Source organism: Nyctereutes procyonoides, unplaced genomic scaffold (assembly GCF_905146905.1).
Source record: "Nyctereutes procyonoides isolate TBG_1078 unplaced genomic scaffold, NYPRO_anot_genome, whole genome shotgun sequence".
In the NCBI taxonomy this organism is placed as follows: domain Eukaryota; kingdom Metazoa; phylum Chordata; class Mammalia; order Carnivora; family Canidae; genus Nyctereutes; species Nyctereutes procyonoides.
In genome coordinates, this window is record NW_026575049.1 from 56,720,097 (window position 1) to 56,744,485 (window position 24,389).

The following is a 24,389-nucleotide window of genomic DNA, read 5'->3' on the forward strand; positions in this document are numbered from 1 at the left end:
TGCGTGGTCAAAGAACCAAAACAAATTTAAGATAGTCATTTTATGGCACTCCCACAGAGTTGTGCAACTCTGTAATTTTAAAAAATCAAAACCGGCCACGTTGCCATTTAGAGGACCATCCACACAGAGGAGTTACTTCTAGGGTTTTTCACATCATGGAGTATTATAATCTCATAGGTGTGAAATACAGCTGGTTACCTCTCCCTGTGGTTATGACTCTCCAGTAACAAATGGAGCACCATCTGAAATGTTTGATGTAGAACGTTTTTAGGAAATGGAAATAACAAAATCACTTAGAATTCAGGAGTGGAATAAGAGGCCATATAATACTGCCTTGAGATCTTGTGGCTCGTTGGCATGGTGTTAACATAGTTGTGAAGCTTGCCTTCCACATTCCAGATCCCTTGGGAATATAAACCAGGAAATAAGACTTACCCTGAAAATAACTGCATGCTATTTAACAATAGAATTAGAATATTCCAAGAGCAGAACAGATAGAGGTAGTAACATTTTGCCATCTGGCAAAGCCACTAGACCAGATGGATTCACTAATGACTTCTCTAAAGTATTTAATCAGACCTTACTGAAACACATGACTGGCATATTTAATTATCCTAAATTAACAGGACTTCTGCCAAATATAGCCCTCAATGCTTGAGTCATGCTCCTTGTTTGAAGAGGAAAAAACAAGATGAATAGCTTCAGAAAGCTGGGTTTCACATAGACCCCTTTCATTAGTGAACCTTCTCATTACCAAATTGTTGTGTTATAGTCTTAAGGCAGTATTTCTCCTTTTTCAAAGAATGAATTGTAAGACAAGCCATGCTGATCAAATTCATTTTATCAGTAACAATTGTACTTGATGAGAACATCTGGGGGTTGATAAATCTGATATAGTCATCAGATATCCCTTCCTACTTCCTGCCTGTGGAAGGCTTATAAACCACCAGATACATTCTTTTTTGCATAACTGAGTCAATTTTTATTTCTCTGTAACTATTTTTTGTTTTTATTTGCTTTAATTTTTATATTTGTATCAAAGCAATATAGATACACAAACCAAAGATTCCTGAAGGCTTTATATAATGAAAAACTGCCTCTGTTCCACCTTTTCCTATTTCCAATCTACTTTCCAAAGGAACACTTTTAATTCTTAGGACTGTTTTTTTTTTCACCTTCACATCTCAAACCAGTATGATTAAGTGCTATTTTGTGATTAATCCATTTTAGAATCCAATCCATGATTGACTTCCTTCTAAAATACTTAAGGATGCAGTTTACATATGCCATTCTTCCTTTCCTTTCCTTCTCTTCCCCAAAGGGCTATTTCATTATTTGTAATTCCCTTAACATTTACCTTTGTCACTCTAAGTTATATTTTTATACCTTTGTTTTTGGAGTCATCAACTCTGGACAGCATCTCATGGCTCCCACATTTGTATGGTGAAGTATTGACATGAACATTCCACCGAATTCTCTAGGATTCTTTCTTCAGTATGTTTTTGAGTCATCCGTGTTGATGTGTGTATCAGTAGTTCATTCCTTTTTATTCCTGAGAACAATTCCACTGTATGAATACATAATTTCTTTATCCATTCATCTGTTAATGGCCGTTTACATTATTTTCAGTTTTTTGCTTTATAAATAAAGCTGCTGTGAACATTTGTATATAGGTTATATAGGTTAGACATATTTTTTCTCTTGGGTGTCTAGGAATGGAATTGCTAGATCACATAATAAGTATATAATTTAACTTTTTAAGAAACTGCTAAATGCTTTCCAAAGTGACATGTCATTTTACATTCCCATCAGCAAGGTATGTACATTGCAATTGCTCTATATCCTCAGCAACACCTGGAATGTCACTTTTTAACATTATAGTTGTCTTTGACAATGTTTAAGTCTTTTGGCCATATTTTTAATTTGGTTGTTCTCTTACTATTGAATTGTAAGCATCCTTTATGTATTGAGAGCAAAAATCCTTTGTGAATTTTCTTTACCAGTCTATGGCTTGCCTTTTTTTTTTTTCCTAATGGTATCTTTCAAAGAGCAGAATTCTAATTTTGAAGTTCAGTTTACCACTTTTTTTTCTTTTATGACTTGTGTTTTTTGTTTCTTCTCTAAGAAACATTGTCTTTCAAAGGTCACAAAGGTTTGATTGTGTTTTTTTTTTTCTACCAGTTGTATACTTTTAGCTCTTATACTAAGATCTCTGGTCATTTGAAATAATTTTTGTGGATGATGAGATGTAGATGTTGAGGTCCATTTTCTCCATGCAGATGTCTAATTGTTGAAAAAACTATCCTTCTCCCTTTGATTTACCTTAACACCTTTGTTGGAAATCAATGGACCATAAAAGTGCGGGTCTGTTTCTAGAATCAATTCTGTTCCATCAATCTATATGTCTATCCTTATACCATACTACACTGTCTTCATTCTGACTCTTTTCTATAAAGGCTTCACACAGAGCTTTCCCTTCTATTAACATTTTTACTCAGATGTATTGATTCTAGTAGTGGAGTCCAAATTCTCTCACCATCAATCGTGACTGGGTTAGATTTCCAAATCCTGTTCTTGCGTAGGATATTTTCTCCTTAGCATAGCTTCTTTAGATAACCAATCCTGTCCATTTCATGTGGTTCTTAACAGTTTAATTCTCAGAGGGTAGTCTTATTTTAAAATTTTGAAGCTTAGTTCACAATAACTCTGTGAAGGTGAGTTTCCTTGGCTTAGAATGTCAATCCTCAGGGGTGAAGGGTGGGTTTCATATTTATTTGTTTTGAGCAGATTCTATCACGTGGCAATTAATTAATAATGACTACACCTGTATAATGCTCACTAGGTTTTAAGCATTACTGTTTTAATAATTGCCTTAGGATTTATTAAACCCTCACAATTATACCTACCTTCTTTCAGGTAGGTACTATTATTCTTCTTCTACAGGAGAGACACAGGGCCACATAGACGTTGAGTAATTTGCTGAAATGATTTGTGAGAAACTGTTTTGTGCCAGCAAGTAGAGGAGATATGTTTCAGTGATGTGCTGATGCCTGTTTAATAACCGACATATACCCTCAAAGGTTTGTGACAAATTTTACTGGTATAAATGATGGGTGGCACACAATTTACAAATGATAAAAAAAATAACACTCTATTGTAAATTCTACACAGCCAATCGATTCTCATAGAATGCTTTCATTGATTTTTGTTGAACTCATGTATCTGTGGCCAAACTTTGGTTGCAGTTCAACTATGATCTGACAAAATCAGACAAGGAATGAATGCTTAATTACTCTCTGGTTCAGAAAAGAAGTCCCTCACATCATTGACAAATGAGTGTAGTTTTGACATGAATGTTGGTATTTTCGATTTATTACCAAAACAACAATTGCCAATGATGTAAGCAATTTCTCTGCTGACCTTGATGGCATTTTTTGTATATTGGAAGAATATTTTCTCTTTTTTTTGTGTTATTCACAATATAACAGCTATAGACATGATACCCTTTATAAGTTTATTCTGCATTATTAACATTTTATCCTTGTATGTCTTAAGTGTAGACAACCAACAAAACATCAAGCCTTTATTTGTAGTTGGTTGATTTCCATGATGTAAATACTCCCACAATGGCTGATTTCAAACCACTAATGTGATAGTATTGAAAACAGAGTTCAAAAAAGATGTGCAGTAGCACATCATTCTATAGTATTTCTACCATAGAGAGAGGAGAATGGTAAATAACCTCAATATAATAGTCAAATGTAGTAAAATCATTAGGAAGTAATGAGTTTTAGTATGCCTTTTTTGGTGGTAAGTTTATATAATTTAATATTTGAGAGTGGTTGCATTTAACAATTGATTCTCAAAATTGCTAAAATTCAGCAGTTCTTGCTGGTCAGTCTGAGCTGGCTTCAGCATGCCACTGCACGCTTTGATCCCAGGCAGCAAAACCACTATGCTCTTGAGCCGTTCTTCAGTGTGGTATTAAAGTATTACTAGAATATATTTCCATACCAATACAGGTATGGTGGTATGAAGCAGGTAAGATATATTGCATTTCTTCATTTTTCTAAATCACATTAATTCCTATTAGATGTACCACTCATCAAGGTTGTTAAGGAGTCCAACTTGAGGAACCTCCATGCTCAACCATACAGTACCCTCAGGCTCACACAGGTCAGGAACATGGCAATGGACCATTGGTGGTCTGTCCACATTGCCATCACTTCATTCATCCTCTCCAGGCCCACCTGAAAGGCAGGGCCCTCCCCCTTGGTGGTATCAGATAAGGTCCCAGTACAGGTGATGGCACTCTAGTGCTAAGGGTGTCCTGGGGGATAAGGCTCTGAGCACAGCCACCTCCATCTGTGGCCACACTATCTCCAGGCTAATGCATTCAAATAAAGCCTTCCTTTGCCTTTTCTTCCTCTGGTGCATATCCACTGAGGCTGGCCACTCCCTCTCCAGCCCAGCAAGCAGCTGCCTCCCCACTGCTCTCAGACAGTTCAGCCCAATCACCTGGATGCACTTATATCTCCAACATTGGGAAGTTTCTTTCAGTGTTATCTGTAGGATAAGCAGGGAGAAAGCTTTCACGCTTTCCTGGTGAGACTACTTTAAAAAAGAGACAATAACATTAATTTACTACTGAGAGAATCACTGAAGCAGCCTGGGCGAAATGAAATGAGGCTTTAAAAAGCAAAATCGGGGAGGGGTGCCTGCGTGGCTCAGTCATTTGGGCTGGACACCAGACTCCTGATTTCTTGGGTCATGATCTACAGGTTCCCTGTTGGGCTCTCCCTCCTTCTGCCCCTCCTCCCCTCAAATAAATATATAAAAAAAAAAATTTTAAAGTCAAGTCGGGGCCTCCTGACTGGCTCAGTCCATGCAGCAGGCAACTCTTGATCTTGGGGTTGTGGGTTCAAGCTCCACATTGGGTGTAAAGATTACTAAAAAATAAAATCTTAAAAAAAAAGTGAAGTCAGAAGCATGAACATTTTTAAAATGCTTCACTTGTAACAAGTGCTCAGATATGATTTTTTGCCTCCAGGAATCAAGAATAATTAGTGCTGATTAGTGTTTTCTGTTTAACCTTTATAAGCAAGGCTCCCTCTTTCCACTACCCTATTAATTCTCATCTTCTCCTCACACAACATATTTGGAAATCTTCCTGATTTCATTTGACATCAGAAAGACATGCTTTTGCCCTCTTGGCATGCTGGAGAAACAAATCAATTCCTTCTCCCAGATAGGGTGATGAAAACCCTTCTCTGCAGTGCTTTCTATTGCTATGGTAACAGAAGATGGGATTTCCCAAGGGAACCAGATTTTTATATACACAGAGAAAGGCATTCTTTAAAAGCTTGATCCCTTTTTTGTTGCTGCGTGTATCATACTATCAATGTAATAAGCTGAGTACCGAAGAAAAAATAGGATGACACTAAACCTTTTCATATAGGTGTGGAGTAAGACCTCCATTGTATCGAGACCCTCAGTGAAAGGGAGTCAGTTTTTAAAGTTTTAAATATTGTGGCTTTGGTATTATAAGTAGAATGATTTGCAAAATTTGCAAAGGGCAAGTTTTCTTAGAAGAACATAGAAGAGATTTGATTTATGAACTCTCAAATGGCAGATAGACTTAAAATATAAGTAAGTAGTATCAATACTTCCAGTCACAGGAAGACTTACAACAGTGTGATATGGTGAAGGAGATGATGAGAGACTTAGAGTAGAACAGATATTTTGTGTAATGGTGGTGCTTTCCACTTCTGTAAATTCCTCCCTGGAAAGTACATAATAGTTGGACATTTCATGGACGAAATCTTATCAGAAGGAATTCAGGAGGTATGATTCTTTCCATGGCAGCCCCTCAATCAGATAAGGGGACCCAACCTCCTTTAATCTGTTGGCTCATCTAAAGGCATTACTGTAGGGTGGCTTTTTAGGCTCAGGCACTTCTGTGGAAGGAGCAAAGAACATTTTTGAAATATGCAGCAGGGCTGGATTTGTTGTTGTTTTTTAAAGATTTTATTTATTTATTCATGAGAGACACAGAGAGAAAGGCAGAGACACAGACAGAGGGAGAAGCAGGCTTCTTCCATGCAGGGAGCCTGACGAGGGACTCAATCCCAGGTCTCCAGGATCACACCCCAACCTGAAGGCGGTGCTAAACCACTGAGCCACCCGGGCTGCCCTGGATTTGGTTTTATGTGAGGAAAATACATACAGATATACACATCTGTCATATGAGTGCTTCTTAACTAAAATTGCAAAGATGTTTTGGGACTGGACAAAAGCAGATCTGCTCAAAACGACTTTTCTGGAATATCTTGAGTTCCTAAATGCAGAGGTTTGGGAATAAGGGAATAAATACCTTGATGGGGGCAACCCGGGTGGCTGAGCGGTTTAGCGTCGCCTTCGGGCCAGGGCGTGATCCTGGAAACCCAGGATCGATTTCCACTTCGGGCTCCCTGCATGGAGCCTGCTTCTCCCTCTGCCTGTGTCTCTGCCTCTCTCTGTGTGTCTCTCATGAATAAATGGGTGAAATCTTAAATAAATAAGTAAATACATACATACATACTAAATAAATAAATGCATACCTTGATGGTAGCTTCCAACCTGCTTCTGCAGGTTATAGAAGTGCTTCTGCAACTGTCCCATTACTAACACCTTATATATTATGCTCTTGCAAATCCAGAGATTAAAGTTTGTTGGTTTTCCCTCTGGTCTCTGATGAGGTTTAAAGAGCGCTGTTGAAATGAAATGACAAATTTAAAATAAAGGTAAAGTGCCACTTGGCTGTGCTCTAAAAGATACACAGATACCTTCATTCTGTTATCAGGTAGAAGGAGTGACGTTTCTAGGGAGCTGATGAGAAGGTAACAATTGGCAGAGTGGATAAAGGTTGTTCTCTGTTCTATTATTGATAAGGACATGGATAAGTAGAAACATTATGAGTCATTTTAAGCAATCAAGTTGCAAGCAAGCCAGAGAGGTGAGGTCAGAGAGTCTCAGCTTACAAAAGGAGAAACAGGTAACTAATAATGTATTCGAATGGCAAAGGAAGAACCTGGATCAGTGGCAATTATGTGCCAGGAAGAGATGGCGTAAAGAACAGCCTAAAAGAACTTCTGACAAAAGATTAAAAAGTAAAAATTTCCAATGTGAACTTTTTAATGACTGTGATAATGTTATGACCCTTGATGGTAAAGGAAAAGAACAAAAATAACCAGAGTAAAGATATTTGAAATCCATAATGAAATGTTTTTGGGTCATACCACTAATTGAGTAATTTAGACTGGGAAGTTATTTTGAAGGTCTCTTTCAAGATTTCTTGAAAGCTGCCTATTTTGCCCTCCACCCCATTCAACAAAGCGAGAAAGGTTAGGGATTTTTGAAATTATAGTAAGAACAACTGCCTGGAAGAGCGATTTTTTAAAATTCTGGGAGCTTTAGGACCCTAGAAGTCTACTAAGTATCTCAAATATTTTTTTAAAAGATTCTATTATTTTTGGAGGATGCAGAGGGAGAGGGAGAAGCAGACTCCCCACTGAGCATGGAGTCCGACTTGGGGCTCAATTCCAGGAGCCCAGATCATGACCTGAGCTGAAGGCAGACCCTTAACCAACTGGGCCACCCAGGCACCCCTATCTCAAACATTTTTAAACAGAAGCTGTGATCTAGCAAATGTTTCATTTATGTCTCATGATAATGTCTCTGACCATCTAGGGGGAAAAACTCATTCCTCTTTAGTTTCCAGTTCCTATGTAGAACCTACTGCCTACGTCAGTGTGGAGAGGCAATATGGCAACCGTGATTGCTGGCATTATTTGCTTCCTCTTAGGCAAGCACTTATTGCTTACTCTGCCATATAATGTTCCAGGGACTGCGTGTAGAGTGATGGAAGCAGCCCCTGCCCTCATGGATCATACTATCCAGTCAGATCCTCTTCTTCATAGCCCTTAGGACTCCAGGGGTGTTGCTAACCTAAGGCGTCTCCTTGGTTTCCTCACTAAAAGTTGGGTTAAGGCCATTTTTTTCCATGATCAGGCCTCATAGGCTTTAAACTCTAGGGCTGCAAATTCTGTGAGTTTAAAAGTTGCCCAGGCAAAAAACTTCAGTCAGCTTTGACATGCTCAGGCTTTTCCTTAGCCTTCAGCACCCGAAAACTTTTTCTCTTTCCCTTAAATATCTCTTGACTCATCCTTTTTTCCAATCCCCTCGACCCCTCCTTATCTCATTATCTGTCACCTGTTCCCTTAATGGCCTCCTTGCCTTGTCTCCTAACACTTCTCATCCATCTGTCCTTCCCACTGCCACACTGCTGCTAGAGTTACCTTATTAAAAAATGCAACTATTCATGCCATGTCCTCTAATAATTGGCAGTGGTGCCCTAACTTCCCGGCCTGCTTTAAAGGGCTTACAAGGCCGCCCTGGCCTACCTGACCCATCTCATTTTCTGCTACTCTCTGCAAGACTAACTCTGAGTATTGTCTTTGCAGACGGATGCCCTGTGCACCTTTTATATGTGTTCTCTCTTTCTGGTGCTCCTTTTGAAGACCCCCAAGGATATATTTTCCAGCAGGCACTTGTTAGATGGAGACTCAGATCCGGGCCACCCAGGGGTTTCTTACCCCAGGCCTCGTCTGCAGGCCGTCAGGACTCCCTAGATCCGGCGGGACGGGGCTTCCTCTGGGGAGGGTGGTGGAAGTCCGCGCCCCGCGCCCCGCGCCGCCCCTGCACGCTGTGGCGGCCTCCCGGGCGCCCCCTGGCTGCCCCTGCATCTGGACCTGTGCTCAGCCCCCCGCCCCTTGTTTGCCTTCCTGGGAAACCCCGCACACTGCGCCCCCCCGCCCCCCCCCCCGGCGCAGGTGCACGGGCCTCCCCGACCCTGTCCGCAGGGAGCGTTCGCGCACCGAGGGGGCTCCGGTGAAGAGGCCAGCGGACCCTCGCAGCGTGGGCCCCTGGCTGCCGCCGGCGGGACCCCTGAGGATGTGCAGTGACCGTGCGGGTCGCTGCGGCCTTGGACCTTTGCGGTCGGTCGTCGGATTGGGCCCCCGGGGGCCGCCGCGTAAGGCCTTGGCTGTCCGAGTCCTCCTTCCCCTCTGAAGGTCGTAGGCTCGCGGCTGGGGTACATGCCTTGACTCCCCGGCTCTGGCCTCGGGCGGTACCATCCCTGCGTAGCCTTTGGGCCAGAACCTGGCCCCCACGCCCGGCCTGGCCACCGGGAGGAAGTACCCCACATGGTGACTGAGGGCGGGGGAAGGGGCACGAGGCATCACGGAGGGTTGGCGTGTGCTTGACAGGTGATGCGAAGCCAGACTTCTTGCAGAGGGGTCTCCCGGAGGGGCCCCTGGCACCTGGGGCACGCAGGTGTTACTCATCTGTGAGCCTCCCCCGCCCCCCACCTTAGATCACGCTGCTTCGGGCAAGAGGTGTTGCAGCAGCACCTGGGGCCTGATCCGGGTCCTTGGGCCGCCAGCCCCTCCTCTCCCTGCCCCTGCATCTGGCCCCACACCTTCCTCTCCTACAGCAATGTTGCGCGCCGTGCGGGCTCCACCTGCACCCTCTTTGTTTAAAAAAGAAGAAAACAAAACCCGGAGGAAGCACCAGCCTGAGCAGGAGCTTGCAGGTGGGACAGCCCTCCGGCGTGGGGGGCAGTACCCAGGACGAGGGGGGCCAGGAGGACGTGGGCAGTGGGGGCGTAGGGAACACCTGGGAAGACAGCGAGTGGCACTGCGGCACCAGGTGCAAGGGCCTGGCGGGGGGGGGGGGGGCTGGTGCTCAGGAAAGGGGATGTACTCTTAGGTCCTGCGCTGAAGACCACACTGGGTTTGGTGGGAGGCCAGGAAGGGAGCTCAGTGGGGCGAGGACGAGCTCGCCGGGACAGCCTAGGGAGCCTGGTTGCTGCAGAATCTGGGGGAAGCACACCTGGAGACCCGAGAGAGGCAGGAAGTCACGTGCTTGAAAGACGCAGTGTCCACACACAGATGCATGTGCTGGTTTTATCTAGATGCCAGTTAGACAAATGATGAAACTTGCTTCGGGTGTTCTGAGCCTGGTGCTGTGCTGAATGCTCTGTATTTTACCTACTTTTACGTTGGAACTCCATTATTATAGACGAGACACCTGAGGCAAAGAGATGAACGTTCCCCCAAAAAGCCAGAAGGGACAGGGACAGCAGTGTGCAGATCCAGGTCTGATTATACAGCATATGTCTGTATGAAAATCATGCTGGGACTTTGCGACGTCCTAAGCTCGAGCTAAAACAAAACACAGGAAAAAAAAATAAAGTAAAATGCCAAAGTTTGAAAAAAAAATGTCTAAATAGATGTTGAAATTGAAAAGGAAAAAAAAACTTGTGTAAACAGTCATCTGCTAGTTTTTCAGATAGGTGATGTGCCTTTTAAAAAATTCTCAACACCTATTTTTAGAAAGGTACAACTTCTTTACACAATGATTTAAAAACAGAGTAATTGCTCATTTAGGAATAATGATGACATTTCTCCCTCTTGACTGCTATACACTCTGAAATTCTGGTTGGTATTTGACAAAGTTTTATTTTGATTGGACTACAGAGGAAAAAATATTACACAAACCACAAGCATAGTAATTTGTGGTTCTTTTGGTGTTACAGTGATCTATGTAAAATAGAAATTTTCATTTAAAATACATAATCTATGGCAACCGACACAGAAACAGCACTTGACTCTGAGACCCCTCCGTGTTTTGAAATCCTAATGAGGATGGCATCCAGAGCTTGTGCAAGCAGGTTTAATTAATTCTGAGAAGTGCAGTTTCTCCCAGCAACAGCATCTTTTTTTTCAAATTAAAGTCAAAAGCTAACTTGAAAAAGCTGAGTAATATTTTCAAAGTAAGTAAATATCCTGACATAAAGCAATTCTAGAACTATCTAGGTTTTCTAATCATAGAATTATAATCATAATAGTGTCTAATTTTAAGGTAACCAAATAGGTAAGATCAAAAGAAATTAGTGTTAAACTGTGCTAAGCCTCTCTTTGCCATTCAACATTTCCATTAGAGAAGTCAGGTAATTTATCACTCTGAGGACAGTACAGACGCTTTCTCTTGAGAGTGTCTCGTTCGATGATTGAAATGAGAAAGAAATGTGGATAAAAGAAAATCAATGCTTTTCTTAACTTTGTTCAGGAGGATATGAAAAAGAGGCCTTTTTTTTTTTTTTTCTTTTTCAGCCTTGCCTTACACCCAGATAAAACTCTCGTTGCAACTGGCCAAGTTGGGAAGGAGCCATATATATGTATATGGGATTCCTATAATGTCCAGACTGTGTCTATTCTTAAAGATGTCCATACACATGGAGTCGCCTGCCTGGCTTTCGACTCAGATGGACAGGTGTGTGTCTTTTTCCATTTCCGTTTTCTTTAATGACTTCTCACAAGTCACCCAGAATTATAGTGCACATAGCTTATAGGCTCAGAAGGCCCACTGACCCTTGCTGCTTCCCCTTGTCCACCTCCTAGAATCCTCTCCTGTCAGAACCTTTCCAGCTGTCTCGTTGATACCCAGCTCTGGGTAGGTTCCAGTTTTGTTTCCCCTAGTCTCACCATCAGATGAAAAGCCTCCAGAAGGAGGTCATGAACTCGAGTTGATTGGACCTATTGTGACTCAGCAATTCCACTCTATCTTCCATTTTAGCTTCCTAAATTTGAAATCAGTGTTGGACCTAACCTTTTTCATAGACTTCAAGCCCTGAGCATCTCCTTTGCTTTTAGAGGATAGCACCACCTCCTAATAATTCACTGAGAAAATTCTCTTTAACTCTTTACCTCAAGGTCTCTTCTAACTGCTGCTTCTCCCTATCTACTCCTACAATTCAAGCAGCCACTGAGTTACGTGTGTTTGAGTATCTTTACAGTCCCTCTGAGTGCATTTTCACCTTCCAGTTCTCTGCCACCATCCTTTAGGTTCCAAATCCATGCCCTGCCTGACAGTTTGAATAACCTCTAACTTGGCTTCACACTGTTTCATGCTAACACATTTTGCCAACTGAAAAAAAGTGTGAGAGTATTATTTTAAAAAAACACCAAAAGTCCCATTTGTTCAGATTGGCAGTGGTTGACTTCCTGACTAAATTCAATGAATGTTAGCATGCAGACACAAGTACAAATGTGAATGTAGGCTTAGATGTGTACTCATAAGCACATTCTCTGATTTTGTTTTTGTAACAAACATCAGAATTTGTTTTGAAGCATTACAAGAAAAATGTAATGCAGCAGAAGGAAATCCAGCTTTAACATTGACTTCTTTGTTATTTTGTGTTAAAATCTTAGCTGTTCTCTTTTAGATTCCATTTGGAAGGGTGAGGGTTAGGGTGGACTGCATGGTACTCAACTGTCAGCTGAGAAAAATAACCTATTTGCTTGCCATGATGGATTTCCCAGCTTGTTGGTGCCTATTGCTTCAGGTCTGCCTTATTCCCTGGACACAGTTCACTGGAATCGAGTGATATTTAGAAAATGACAAATGGCCCATCACCTCTCAAACAACAAAAGGCAATAGAAATGCTTTTTAGGTAGCTCTGGGGCCTGTCACTACAAATGGACGAAATAGATTACTTTTGGCTTTTTTTCAATCAAGAAATGTGGGTTTTACCTTAGTGCCCATGATTAAAAAAAGAAAAAAAAAAGAATAAGCTAAATGAAATTCACACACTTCAAATTTTTCTTATATGGATAAAAATGCAACCACATATTATAATTTCCATTGCTGGAATGCTCTATTAAAACTTACAGCAGAGAAAAAAACCCTGCAACGACACCCTTTATTAAGGGCACATTTTTAAAACTTCCAACCAAGTATTTTTTTATACTAAATGTTACTGATGTAACAGTTACAGTAAACCATCTTTACTGAAGAAAATGGAATAATCCCTGCAGAACGACGCGTTTGCATTTAGCTAGATGTGACTGTGTCATTCTATATATATGCATACACACTCAACATACTGAGTGAAATACATAAGCTCAGATACTCTTATTACTTGGGTGCCACTGGGTTTTCAAAACCCTTTGACTTACATTATTTCACCAGTGCACACAATAATCCTACAAAGCAGACATAACAAGTATTTGGCATTCATTTTACAAACAAGAAAATGTAATGTTAATTTTCCAAGTTCATATGTCTGGCTCCTCACAAGTCAAAAGAGAAGCCAGATCTACTTACACTCAGTCCAGGCCTCTCTGTCCATTACACAGTGCTGTTTCCTTAAGCAAGGCGTCTTGCTAGAAGCTCTTAATACATGTTTTGGTGATCTCTATTTTGTACATACTTAAATGTGTTAAATTTTCTTTTCCCTTGAGAACAAGTTCTGCTATAAGCCCAAAGAATTTATGCCAGGAGATGAAGTACTAGATTACTTTTACCAGCATGTCCCCTGAAAGTTTGTGGAACTATGAAAATTAAGAATGAACATAATGTTCATTGATGGGTTTTCTTCCCTATGTGTTTGTCAAACCCTTTAATTTTGGCAGTTTGACAAGGCTTTTTTAGACCATAGAATCCTAGACTGTTTTAAATCTCACGTTAAGATTCTAAATTTAAAAATTTAAACAATTTGAGAGAAAAAATTGAACCTTGCCTTCAGGTTTTGTTCCTCTGATGTTCACCAGTTAAATCAGAGGCTTTGAGACAAATGAGTTACACCTTCTAGGTTTTTGAAGTTTCAGTATATGCTAATAGAAGTCATCTCTGATATCTTTAGTTGTGAACTTAAGATGGATTTTGAGAAATAATTTTTTTTTCCTATGTTCAGTTTCTGGCCCTGGGTGGGGTAGTCAGTGACCATTTGTTGAAAGAAGTCATGGATAATAAGAAATGTGCCCATCTGTTTCAGCTATTAAATTGTTGTTCTTATTCTTAGCGTTTGGCCTCTGTGGGATTGGATGCCAAAAACACAGTCTGCATTTGGGACTGGAGGAAGGGAAAACTTCTGGCCTCCGCCACTGGCCACTCTGACCGGGTAAGAGGAGCTTGTTGGATGGATCCATGCAGTTTCCATAACTGTGAGGGAATTATGCAGTAGCTTCCAGAGTTGTACTGTTTTTAAAAGTAAATTTTCCATGATAAGATTTTTTCCTACATGTTCAACCTAAAAACGGACTTAAAAAAAATCAATTCATGATCAATAATTATGTCAGCATGATCTCTTCTGCTGATCGGTTGCTTTCTTTAAATTTTTACTACTTTTCATACGCAATACAAGTTTTTGATACTGGCATTTAGCATCTTCATAGAATCAAAATAGGGTTGAATTTGAAATTGTATGTAAAGTTTAGATATATTCATTTAGAAATGGAAGTAGTTAGAAAATATTCACAAAATGTGTTTACAAGTGTATACATTTTAACTTTAAATGAATATAATGACAGTTCATTAAACTGTGGCCTGCTTATCATAATGGAGTCCATGATTAGAAATAATTCCATATAGTCACAGCAGGCAAGATAGGTTATGAAGCAGATCATAAACGTATTTCTCCATGCATTATCTTGCATAATTTAAATAATTTGACCACTTTATTAATTTTCTAATTTCAAAAAAAGTGAATTTGCATGACTATCTTACACTGATTGCTAGCTTTATATTTCCCCTCAGTGCAAGTGTTCATGCAGAACGAGGCCTGAATTAGATATTCACAGTCTCTTCCTTTATGGGAACTCTAAAATTTTTTTTCATCTACCGATGGAGAATCATGATTTTAAGGTGACTCCATAGTTGTTGCTACACATTTGGGCAAATTGTACTCAAGGATTAAGTTCTCAGAAAGTCCAGGAATGACCAGCAGTGGAACTTTGGTGTTGGAAGAGGCCCAGCACCCTCCTGGTCCCAATGGTTTCTACCCCTGGCCACATGTAAGAATTCCCTATGGAGACTTTTCAGTGTAGTGATCCTTAATTAAACTCTACTTGCAGGCTATTAACTTACTGGTAGTTAATTGGTATTAACTTCGTACTTAATGAACAGGTTGAAAATATTTGTGGTGCTCACATTTTGGATATGTTTCTGCTTATGATAATCCCATCATATCTTATAAAGTAAGTTGGATTAGACTATATCAATATATGAATTTCTTACTGTTTTCCTCATGTATTTTACACCTTCCACTTAGAAGTAAATTGTGAAAAGTATAATGCTACTCTAGTGCAAACTCTATCATTTTGAGAGCCTAGAATGTTTTAATGAAATGCTGTTCTTTTAGAACACTGTTCTCCAAGACCCCATAATTTGTATCACACAGTTTTGTTCTTTATTACTGGTGCCAATATGAATTATTACTGGCTCCTTATGGGCAAATGATTATCTTCAAGATTATTTTAGTGGCTAAAATACTTAATCTCTAGCACTCATTTGTGTAATGAGTGCTTTATAGCCTATAAAATGATTGTACATACATTATCTTAATTGATCTCAGAACTGAGGGGTTATTTTATAGATGCTAAAACTAGCCTGAGATTGCATAGCTAAAATAGGCTCCGAGTCTCATTGGAACGTGGTACTTGGACCAAGTGCTCTTTCTTCAGTGCTTTTTTCTGTGGTCTATAATTGTTCCTGTCTACCTAACCGAAGGTCCTCCTTTTCTCTCTGATGATTGGTCCATATTTCTCCTTCCTATGTGATGAGAAATTAGCAGCCTAAGCTCTTTCTCTGATTTAGACTCAGCCTTGACAATTATTCCTTCTCTCTATTAGAGCTTCACAGAATGTGGTCTATGGACTGACTGCCTAAGAATCTCTTGGGGTCTGTTTTAAGAATGCAGCTGCTTGGACCCAATTTCATACCCACTAAATTAAAATCTTTCAGCTGGGCTGGTGAAATATGCACCTTGAACAAATGCCACGGATGATCTGACCCTCAAGGTTGACCAGTTCTTCTCTTCCTTGTTCCCAAAATCGAAAACTGCCTGCAAACTGTCTGGTAGCTTTTCTTAAAGAATGATAAATAGTTTTAGTGGATATGTTTTCAGTTCCTTGGAAAACTGAAAATATAATAGTATTTTGAGTCAGATTAAAATGCTAAACTAAAGGACTATTTCAGGTGGGCTAAGTTAGGTGCCAAATAAATGCCTCTGCCTTATGTTTATGAATATTAACTTCTATGATTATGAGAAAGTATCAGCCACATTGAATTGCAGTTGACTATTAAACATTTTCCTGCTTAAACACTTCATAATTCTTTTTATTTTTATTGCAAAGCTATCTCAAAGGCATTTTGTTATCATTATGGAGAGGTATAGAAAATTTGATAAAAAATTATTCTAAATCATTACAATTTGTTTACCCTGGGTGGACCAAGTTAAAATATGACACCCGCTTGTTTCAATGATGGTAGTTAATTATTATTTCTTTATTCAGGCCTAAGGTAAGTAGATATGATGCAACAAAATGTGTGTTAGCAACTCCTGATCCATTGCCAAGCCAAATGCCCCCATTGTTCAGTCTACGTAGGTAACATTGTGTTCTAAGTGTTAGGATAGAGTCTTGGCAGTTGAACTGATACCTGAAAGAAGGCAAAAATGCCTAAATGACCAACATAGCAATTTTTAATTGTTTTAAACAGATTTTTGATATTTCCTGGGATCCATATCAGCCAAACAGAGTGGTTAGCTGTGGAGTAAAACATATAAAGGTAAAGTAGTTTTTTAAAAAACATTTTTGTGATACCTTGAATGAGAAGAATTTAACGTGCTTATGTACATAATTTGATGTGGAGAAGTGGCTCGTTTTATTTGTGTATCTTAAATTTGGAGCTGTTTTACCTGTTTCTCTAATCTTGAAGCAAGCTGACATCAGCTGATGGGGCTCTTTCAGAACTACTATGAAAGGACCATCAAGTGGAGTCCCAGCAGGCAACTGAAAAGAAAACTTTGTTAATTAAATGCTAAACTAAATACTCATAGTACTTCTAGGATTGCAAGTTTTAAAGCAGTTCTGATTTTAATACTGTGAATTAAACTCATATTTTGATGAATGTTTTACACATACTGCATACCAAAACTTGGTTGTGTTGATACATTCTTTTAGAAGGAAGGTGCCATGTTGGGTTGGATATAGAAATAAAGGGATCCATAGTACAAACCTACCTAGGTCATTGGTTTTTAAATGCCTCTGTCTTCCCCTAGACTACACATTATCACAGGTGGCCCAGGATCTACCTTTGGCTATTTGCCAAATGGAATGAATTCCATTTTGTTAAACAGGTAGCAAAGTCAACATCATTAACTTTCTTTGCTCCAATATAGCAAAAATTGCTGCTGGGCCCTGGGATATACCCCAGGATCTTCTCTCTACAGGTTTGTAGCTAATTGAGGTTAAAGTTCATAATTGAAAGAGTGTAAGGATTACTTGCTTGACTCCAGCAAGTGGAGATCTCTGCAGGTGTATAAAAAATATTGAGTTTTTGTCTGAATGGAGTGGGTATCTATATTATTCCCCCAACCAAATCCTCCTGTTTCCCAGTTCTTTTGTTCTTCTTCGAGTCTAGCTTTCTATGATCCTCCCCACTGTTCCTACTTCATGGTTAGAAAAGAATAGAGATGAGATGCTCAGAAATAAATATAATGAGGTATGCAAGACTTAAAGAATATTACAAACCTTTACAGAGGAATATAAAGGGAGACATGAGCAAGTAGAGAGATAACCTTGGTTCTGGACATGATGTCTAAAAAATTACAAGCAATATCATTTCAATTATATTCAGTACAAGGTCAAATAAAATCTCCAGAAGTGTTGTTATTGTCATATGACTTTTCTTTTTAAAGATTTTATTTATTCATGAGAGAGAGAGAGAGAGAGAGAGAGGCAGAGACACAGGCAGAGGGAAAAGCAGGCTCCATACAGGGAGCCCGACATGGGACTCAATCCCGGGTCCCCAGGATCAGGCCCTGGGCGGAAGGTGGCGCTAAACCGCTGAGCCACCTGGGCTACCTATGACAATTCTTTTTCAATTATTCTAAGTTAGTCTGGAAAGATAAAAAAGTGAGAATAACCAAGAACTTGGATTAAAAAAAAAAGGATAGTGAAGAGGAAACTATATTACTATTTACTAAAGCATATTATGAAATTAAAATAATTAAAATATATCAGACTGGGATAAGGATAAATAACAAAACAAGGCTGAGAAACAGACTTTGAAAGATATAAAAATTTAGAATATAATAATAGTATCTACACCAGTGGACTCTAGGACAGTTTGTTATCTATTTTGGGGAAAAAGTTATATATTATTATTTCATACCCTACACTAGAATAAATTCTTTATGAATCAAAGAGTTAAATGTTTAAAAACCTATAAAATAACAAGAAGAATATCTAAGTAAATGTTTAACTGCTCCTAAGTGTGTGAAAGGCCTTTCTGAATGTAAAAGCAAAGTAAGAAACCATAAATAATAACCATTATAGATTCAATTATATAAACATTAAAACATTCTGTCTACCTGATCCTCACCCCGAATAAACAAAGGAGGCAAACCAAAAAACAAGCAAAGTGTAAGCCACAAGCATGTTAGATAGAATTTTGGTTTGTCCTTGAAATGTCTGGCAAACCTGTAAAATGGACAAAAGACATGTGTAATTGACAAAAATAGAAACATTGTCATCTAATAGATATATGAAAGTCTAAATCTCATAAATCAGGAGTAGAAATTTTAAAATAACAATGTTTTTATTTTTTAATCCATTAAAATGTACTTTTGCCAAAATTTAGTGAATGGACACTCTAAAACCTTGCTGGTGGACAGGTAAATGAGTACCAGAAATGAGTGTTTCTGGTCTTTCATTTCAGAAATTTGGTAATATCTATCAATAGCTTTAGAAATGTTAATATCCTTTGAGCCAGTAACTTCTTTTCAGTGTTAGTATGTGTGGTGCCAAAGAGAGCACAGCAAATAATTGCATATCTTGGAATTTATCTCAAGGAAATTGTTTGGAGTATGAACCTAGGATGGGTTCATTGTTGAATAACTTACCAATAGCAAATAAAACTAGACAAAAGAAGACATGCAGCCACCTGACCTCAGGTGGTTAAATAAAATATGGTATATCCATAGGAAGAAATGCTGTGCAATCATTACAAGTTATGATTTAGATGATTATTTGATGTTATTAGGAAATATGCAAGATTCATTTACAGTCTACTGGTTGGGGTAAATTTGTTGCTTTGATCATTTTTCTTTTTACTTTAGAAGTATATTTTCATGTAGGAAATAAATTGAAAAGAGATCCCAAAATGTTACACAGTTAACCCTGGGTAGTGAGTTGATGATTAATTTTTTTCTTTATTTTAAAAATTATCTTACAATAACATGTATTTCCAAAATAAGAAAAAAAGTAATGAAAAAAACAGAAGACAAAAAGATAAGCCTATAGGTTTTATTATTCAAAGGTATCAAGTGTCCTACCAATACCTTAGGATTTCATTAACATTTTGTTATCCTTGTGCAGAAACCTGAGAATGTGTTTGCTCAAATACAGGCACTTTTTGCTTAAGTAGCAGTTGAAGGGTCCTACATTGGCTTATATGGGCCACCTGAAAGACTCGTTAAATTTGATAAACATTAATTGCATTTCTACCATGTGAAAGACTAAAAACTTGACCCTACTCTCAATTTGCTTGATGTATAGCAATTAAAACATTAAAACAGAACATTCTGAAAGAGAGGCAAACCCAAAATTCTCTAGCGATAAAGGGGAGATCCCAACTGGTTAGAGGAATTTTAGGTGTTCCAAGAAGGGAATGGTATTGTACCTGAGCCTTGTTGGGAAGAGGGGAGGCGTTGCCCTTTAATCAGGAGTTATAATGGATAGGCATTGGTCACCCATAGAATCATGGGACTAGGGAGCAGAAAGGTCCTTAGCCCATCATATGTTCAAAGATTATCAACGTTTTCATCACTAAAGATCCTCTTTCCTAACTTTCCTAGGAAACCAGTATTTCAAAAAATTTTAGCCAGAAAATAAGTAACTGATAAATAACTCCCTTTACAGTTTTTATTAATCAAAGGTGTATGTATCTGCAAACATTTATTAATCAAAGGTGTATGTATCTGCAGTCTAACAAATGGCAAAGGCACTGAACTGTTCTTTTACCCACAATTGAACAGTTTGTGAGATCATGATAAGCCTCATTTCCGTTAGGCTTTCGTGGCTCTCTAGAAGTCTGGGGTTCTGACCCCAGAGCCATCATCCAACCCACGTATCCTACAGTGAGAAAGTCAAGACATAGGAGGTTATTTGACTTTGAATCCTCATTGTTATCTCCTACTTGACTCTGGGAAAGCTATTTAATCTCCTGGATGCTGAATTTTTCTCAAACAAAAAACAAAACAAAAAACCAGAGGGTTGTGGATCACTACCTTCTGAATTTATAAAGAATTACGTTAAACAGTGTATGGAGCCAGTGAGGGCACAATAATGTTAATTTTTTCCTCTTCTCCTGGAATCACAAAAATGATGGCAGAGAAGATTTAAACTCAGTCTCTAGCTCTCTGTGTAGAACTTGTCCCACTTGGAAATTATTTCTTCAATGATCTATCTTGGCCTGACTTTACTCCCAAAAACAGATTGTTAAAAATAATAGATTAGCTGCTTAATTCATGAATTATTCTCCAGCTTCTTCTCTATTTATTTCCATTCTTGGTTAACTCTTTTAATCCATTAATTCTAAAAACAGAGATACACAAAACCCTGGAACTTCATTTTAAAACACCGAGAGTGGAACGCCTGGGTGGCTCAGTAGCTGAGTGCCTCCCTTCAGCCCAGGGAGTGATCCTGGAGACCCGGAATCGAGTCCCACATTGGGCTCCCTGCATGGAGACTGCTTCTCTCTCTGCCTGTGTCTCTGCCTCTCTCTCTCTCTCTCTCTCTCTCTCTCTCTCTGTGTGTGTGTGTCTCTCATGAATAAATAAAATCTTAAAAAAAAACAAAACAGTAAGAGCTGTTTATCCCATTAAATTTGTTATGTTTTAGCAGACATTTTTTTCTAAGCAAAACTGAATATTTTTACCTCAAATGCAATAGTCTGCAAATGCCCATCTAGCCATCTTTATCAATTTTGTTTAGAAAGAACCCACAACAAGTTTTAGCAGGCTTTAGCAAATACTTTCACTATCTGTATTTTCTAGAACCAATTTGAAGATCCCCACCTTTCCCCCCAATCCTACCTAACAGCAAAAGAATGATTCCAGTGACAAGTTGAATGCAAAAATCTTTGATGCACTCCAAGAAAATATTTTTTAAGTGAAATTTTTGCAGCTAGGATGAAAACCTTTCTGGTTTTGCAAATTCTCAGTGTTTGGCAGATAGGTAAATTTCAATTATCTGAAATGAATGCCAGGAAACAGTAGCAGAAGGGACATTGGAGTTTACCTAGAGCCAGATGAACTCCAAGGTACTTGCCAGTTCTAACAAATTTAGCATTACAATCTGGGGATGGAGACTGGGGAAGGTAAACAATGTCTGTTCATTTGATGTGGATTTACTGATGTGTTGCTACCTTAAATTGTCAGTTTTTCAAATAGGAAATCCTTCTCAAGAAATAATTCAGAAATTTGCCATTTCTACAAAAAGTTGCTTATCCTGGCATTACATCTATATATGCCTTTTTAGAGAGTCATTTGATTATTTGGAATGTTTCATGTTGGCACTGTTCTATCCTACTGGGTGATTAATGAGAACAACCTTTGTGTCTGAGGATAATGGTCTATGTTTTGTGGTTGTCCGTTAGGAATATTTCCATAACTCGGCGTTGTATGTTAATGATGAGTCACTGAATGTTACTTCAGAAACCAATATTGCACTGTATGTTAACTACCTAAAATTTAAATTAAAATTGTTAAAATTTCAGTAACTCAGATCAGAGGTGCACATTCTAAGTTAAATAATAACTACAAAATAACTACTCTTCTTTAGGGATAATGATTACAAAATTATTACTCTCCTTTTAATCTTCCCATAGCGGAGACATGGTGAAAAAAGTAAATGTCTACCTTCTTTGGTTTTTGGCATGTTTCTACCTCTAGTAAGTGTTTATACCTGGTAGTTTGTTCAGGTTCAAGGGTAATACTTAAATAGGAGATGTTTTCTGAAAGCGTATACTTAATTATCTTGTCCCCAGATCTTTTGTTCCTTCCATGTGTACTTTCCATAAAGGTAATAAATACCCAAAGAAACAAATCACTAGAGTTGACACTTTCCTCCTTAATTAGAGAAGAATCCTGTAGTGGCACACCTGCCTCTCCTCCTCCCTAAGGACCACCTCCTCCATTGCTGCCAGAGTCCCAGACTTCCTGGGTGGTACAACCATCCCAGAACTGCTTCCCTCAATATTTTAAGAGGCCGCCATTTTTCCTCTCCCACAAGCACAGAATATTTGGCTTGTCAGTGATTTTTCCTCACACTTTTCTTGTTACCTGGATTTGCCTAATCCTATTCTTTTGATCTCCCGTGCAACTTCTTCTTCCACTGATCCAAATCCTAGCCTTGTTCTTTCCAAAGAATTCAACACAGTTCTCTATTTAATTTTCTTGCCACTTGTATGTAATCTGAATACACTACCTTGAAATTGTCTCTTGCTTTAATTGTATCTTCATTAGATTTAAAGTTCTCAAGGCAAAGATCAAAATTTAAATTTTTTTCATGTAGAACCACCCATTAAGCCCTCACCTTCAGCAAACCATGTCGGTTTCACTTTTCCCTCACTTCCAAGTGGGGATGATAGGAATAGTTGCATTAGCCTGTGCTCAGGGGTATTATGAATATCAAATAAACGTAAGGAGTCTTTATAAACTAAAGGGCTATATACATGGCAGGAAAGTTATATCAGTTCATAAATTTAAAAAACCATGTCAAAGCAAAATACTTAATTGCTGTATAACCATGGAAGTTTTGCTGTTGCTTTCTGTAGTAGCTCAAGCTTTATGCTTGATGGTCTTCCACATGATAAATTATGCAATGAAAACTGAAAAGCTTAATCAGTTATTCAGTTATATAGAAAGATAACTCATATTTAGAAAACTTTTTGAGTAACATTTCTACAGTGAAGATTTTTATCACATTTTTAGACATTATTTCCAAATACATATATATATATATATATATATATATATATATATACCCAAAAATGTCTAGAAGATACATCAACACGTTACATGGGACATTCTAGATACCTCCATTTTCCTCTCTATATTTTTCTGAATTTCAAAATTTCTTCACTGTGAACCTATACTGCCTCTGTAATTTGACTAAAAATTAAAGGCCTGATGATTCTTCCATTTTATTTCCAACTCTGAGAACACTGATGTCTTGTGTGTAATTACCATTAAACACTTAGCAAATTTTGGGAATTTTGTTACTTTGAAAGTTTAAAAAATGCCACTAAAAGTTTTTCTTATGCTGCTAGTAGTTGGCTAAAAGGTTTTTGCGATTCTGTAGGTTGCAGTAGAACAAGTTATGTGTGCCTTGTTTGGCTATAGCCAATGATATAGAATGCACTGAAATAGAAGCAAATACCAATAATGTGATGCATCAGAATGAGTACATTATTTTTGGATCTGTTCATCTTATCGCTTTCCAGTTTTGGATGCTCTGTGGAAATGCCCTGACTGCAAAAAGAGGGATATTTGGCAAAACAGGGGATCTTCAGACCATCCTTTGCCTTGCATGTGCCAAAGAAGACATCACCTATTCTGGTGCTTTAAATGGAGACATCTACGTCTGGAAAGGGCTCAATTTAGTCCGCACTATCCAAGGAGCACATAGTGTGAGTGTATCCATGTGGAAATTTGGTGGTCGTTTATGAAATAAGTTGATATCACAAATATGTGTTTCTTCTCCTGTTACTTTAGAATCAGCAGACTCTGCTGAACACTCTCTAAACATTCATAAAAGCTTTCCCAAATTAATTCTGTTCACCTAAAAGAAATATTTCAAAAATGTAATAATTTAGCCTTCACCTCAATTATTGATTGAGTTGCTTAGTGTTATTATTCACTAACATCTAGAAGAATAGAACTATTTCATCATCCTTTTCATCTTATAGATTAATACTTCTCAAACTTTAAGGTACCTATGAATCTCCTGGGGATCTTGTTAAAATGCAGATTCTGTCTCAGTCTGGGATGATGCCACTGCTGCTAGCCTGTGGCCCGTGCATTGAATAGCAAGAATGTGGATAGCTGTTGTTTCTACATTGGCTGGTAGGGATAGATTGTCCTCACTCTGAAGGAGTGAGCATCACCTCCATATCCCAATTACAAGCTCTTAAGACACAAACAGGAACTGTTGATAAAATTCTCTCTTTTGGTGGTCTGTTCTGTAATAACAAGAGCAAACTTTATTTCTGACCATTCTGCT

At 38.6% G+C, this 24,389-nt stretch overlaps 1 protein-coding gene across 1 annotated transcript in view; it reads left to right on the plus strand.

Moving 5' to 3' along the window:
* The window catches only part of EML6 (EMAP like 6), a 265,284-nt gene that overhangs the window by 95,898 nt on the left and 144,997 nt on the right, over positions 1-24,389 (plus strand). The window contains exons 2-5 of the mRNA XM_055328998.1: positions 11,214-11,373; positions 13,904-14,002; positions 16,600-16,668; positions 23,611-23,796. Of these exons, the coding sequence (XP_055184973.1) occupies positions 11,214-11,373; positions 13,904-14,002; positions 16,600-16,668; positions 23,611-23,796 (514 nt within the window). The remainder of the gene's footprint in view (positions 1-11,213; positions 11,374-13,903; positions 14,003-16,599; positions 16,669-23,610; positions 23,797-24,389) is intronic.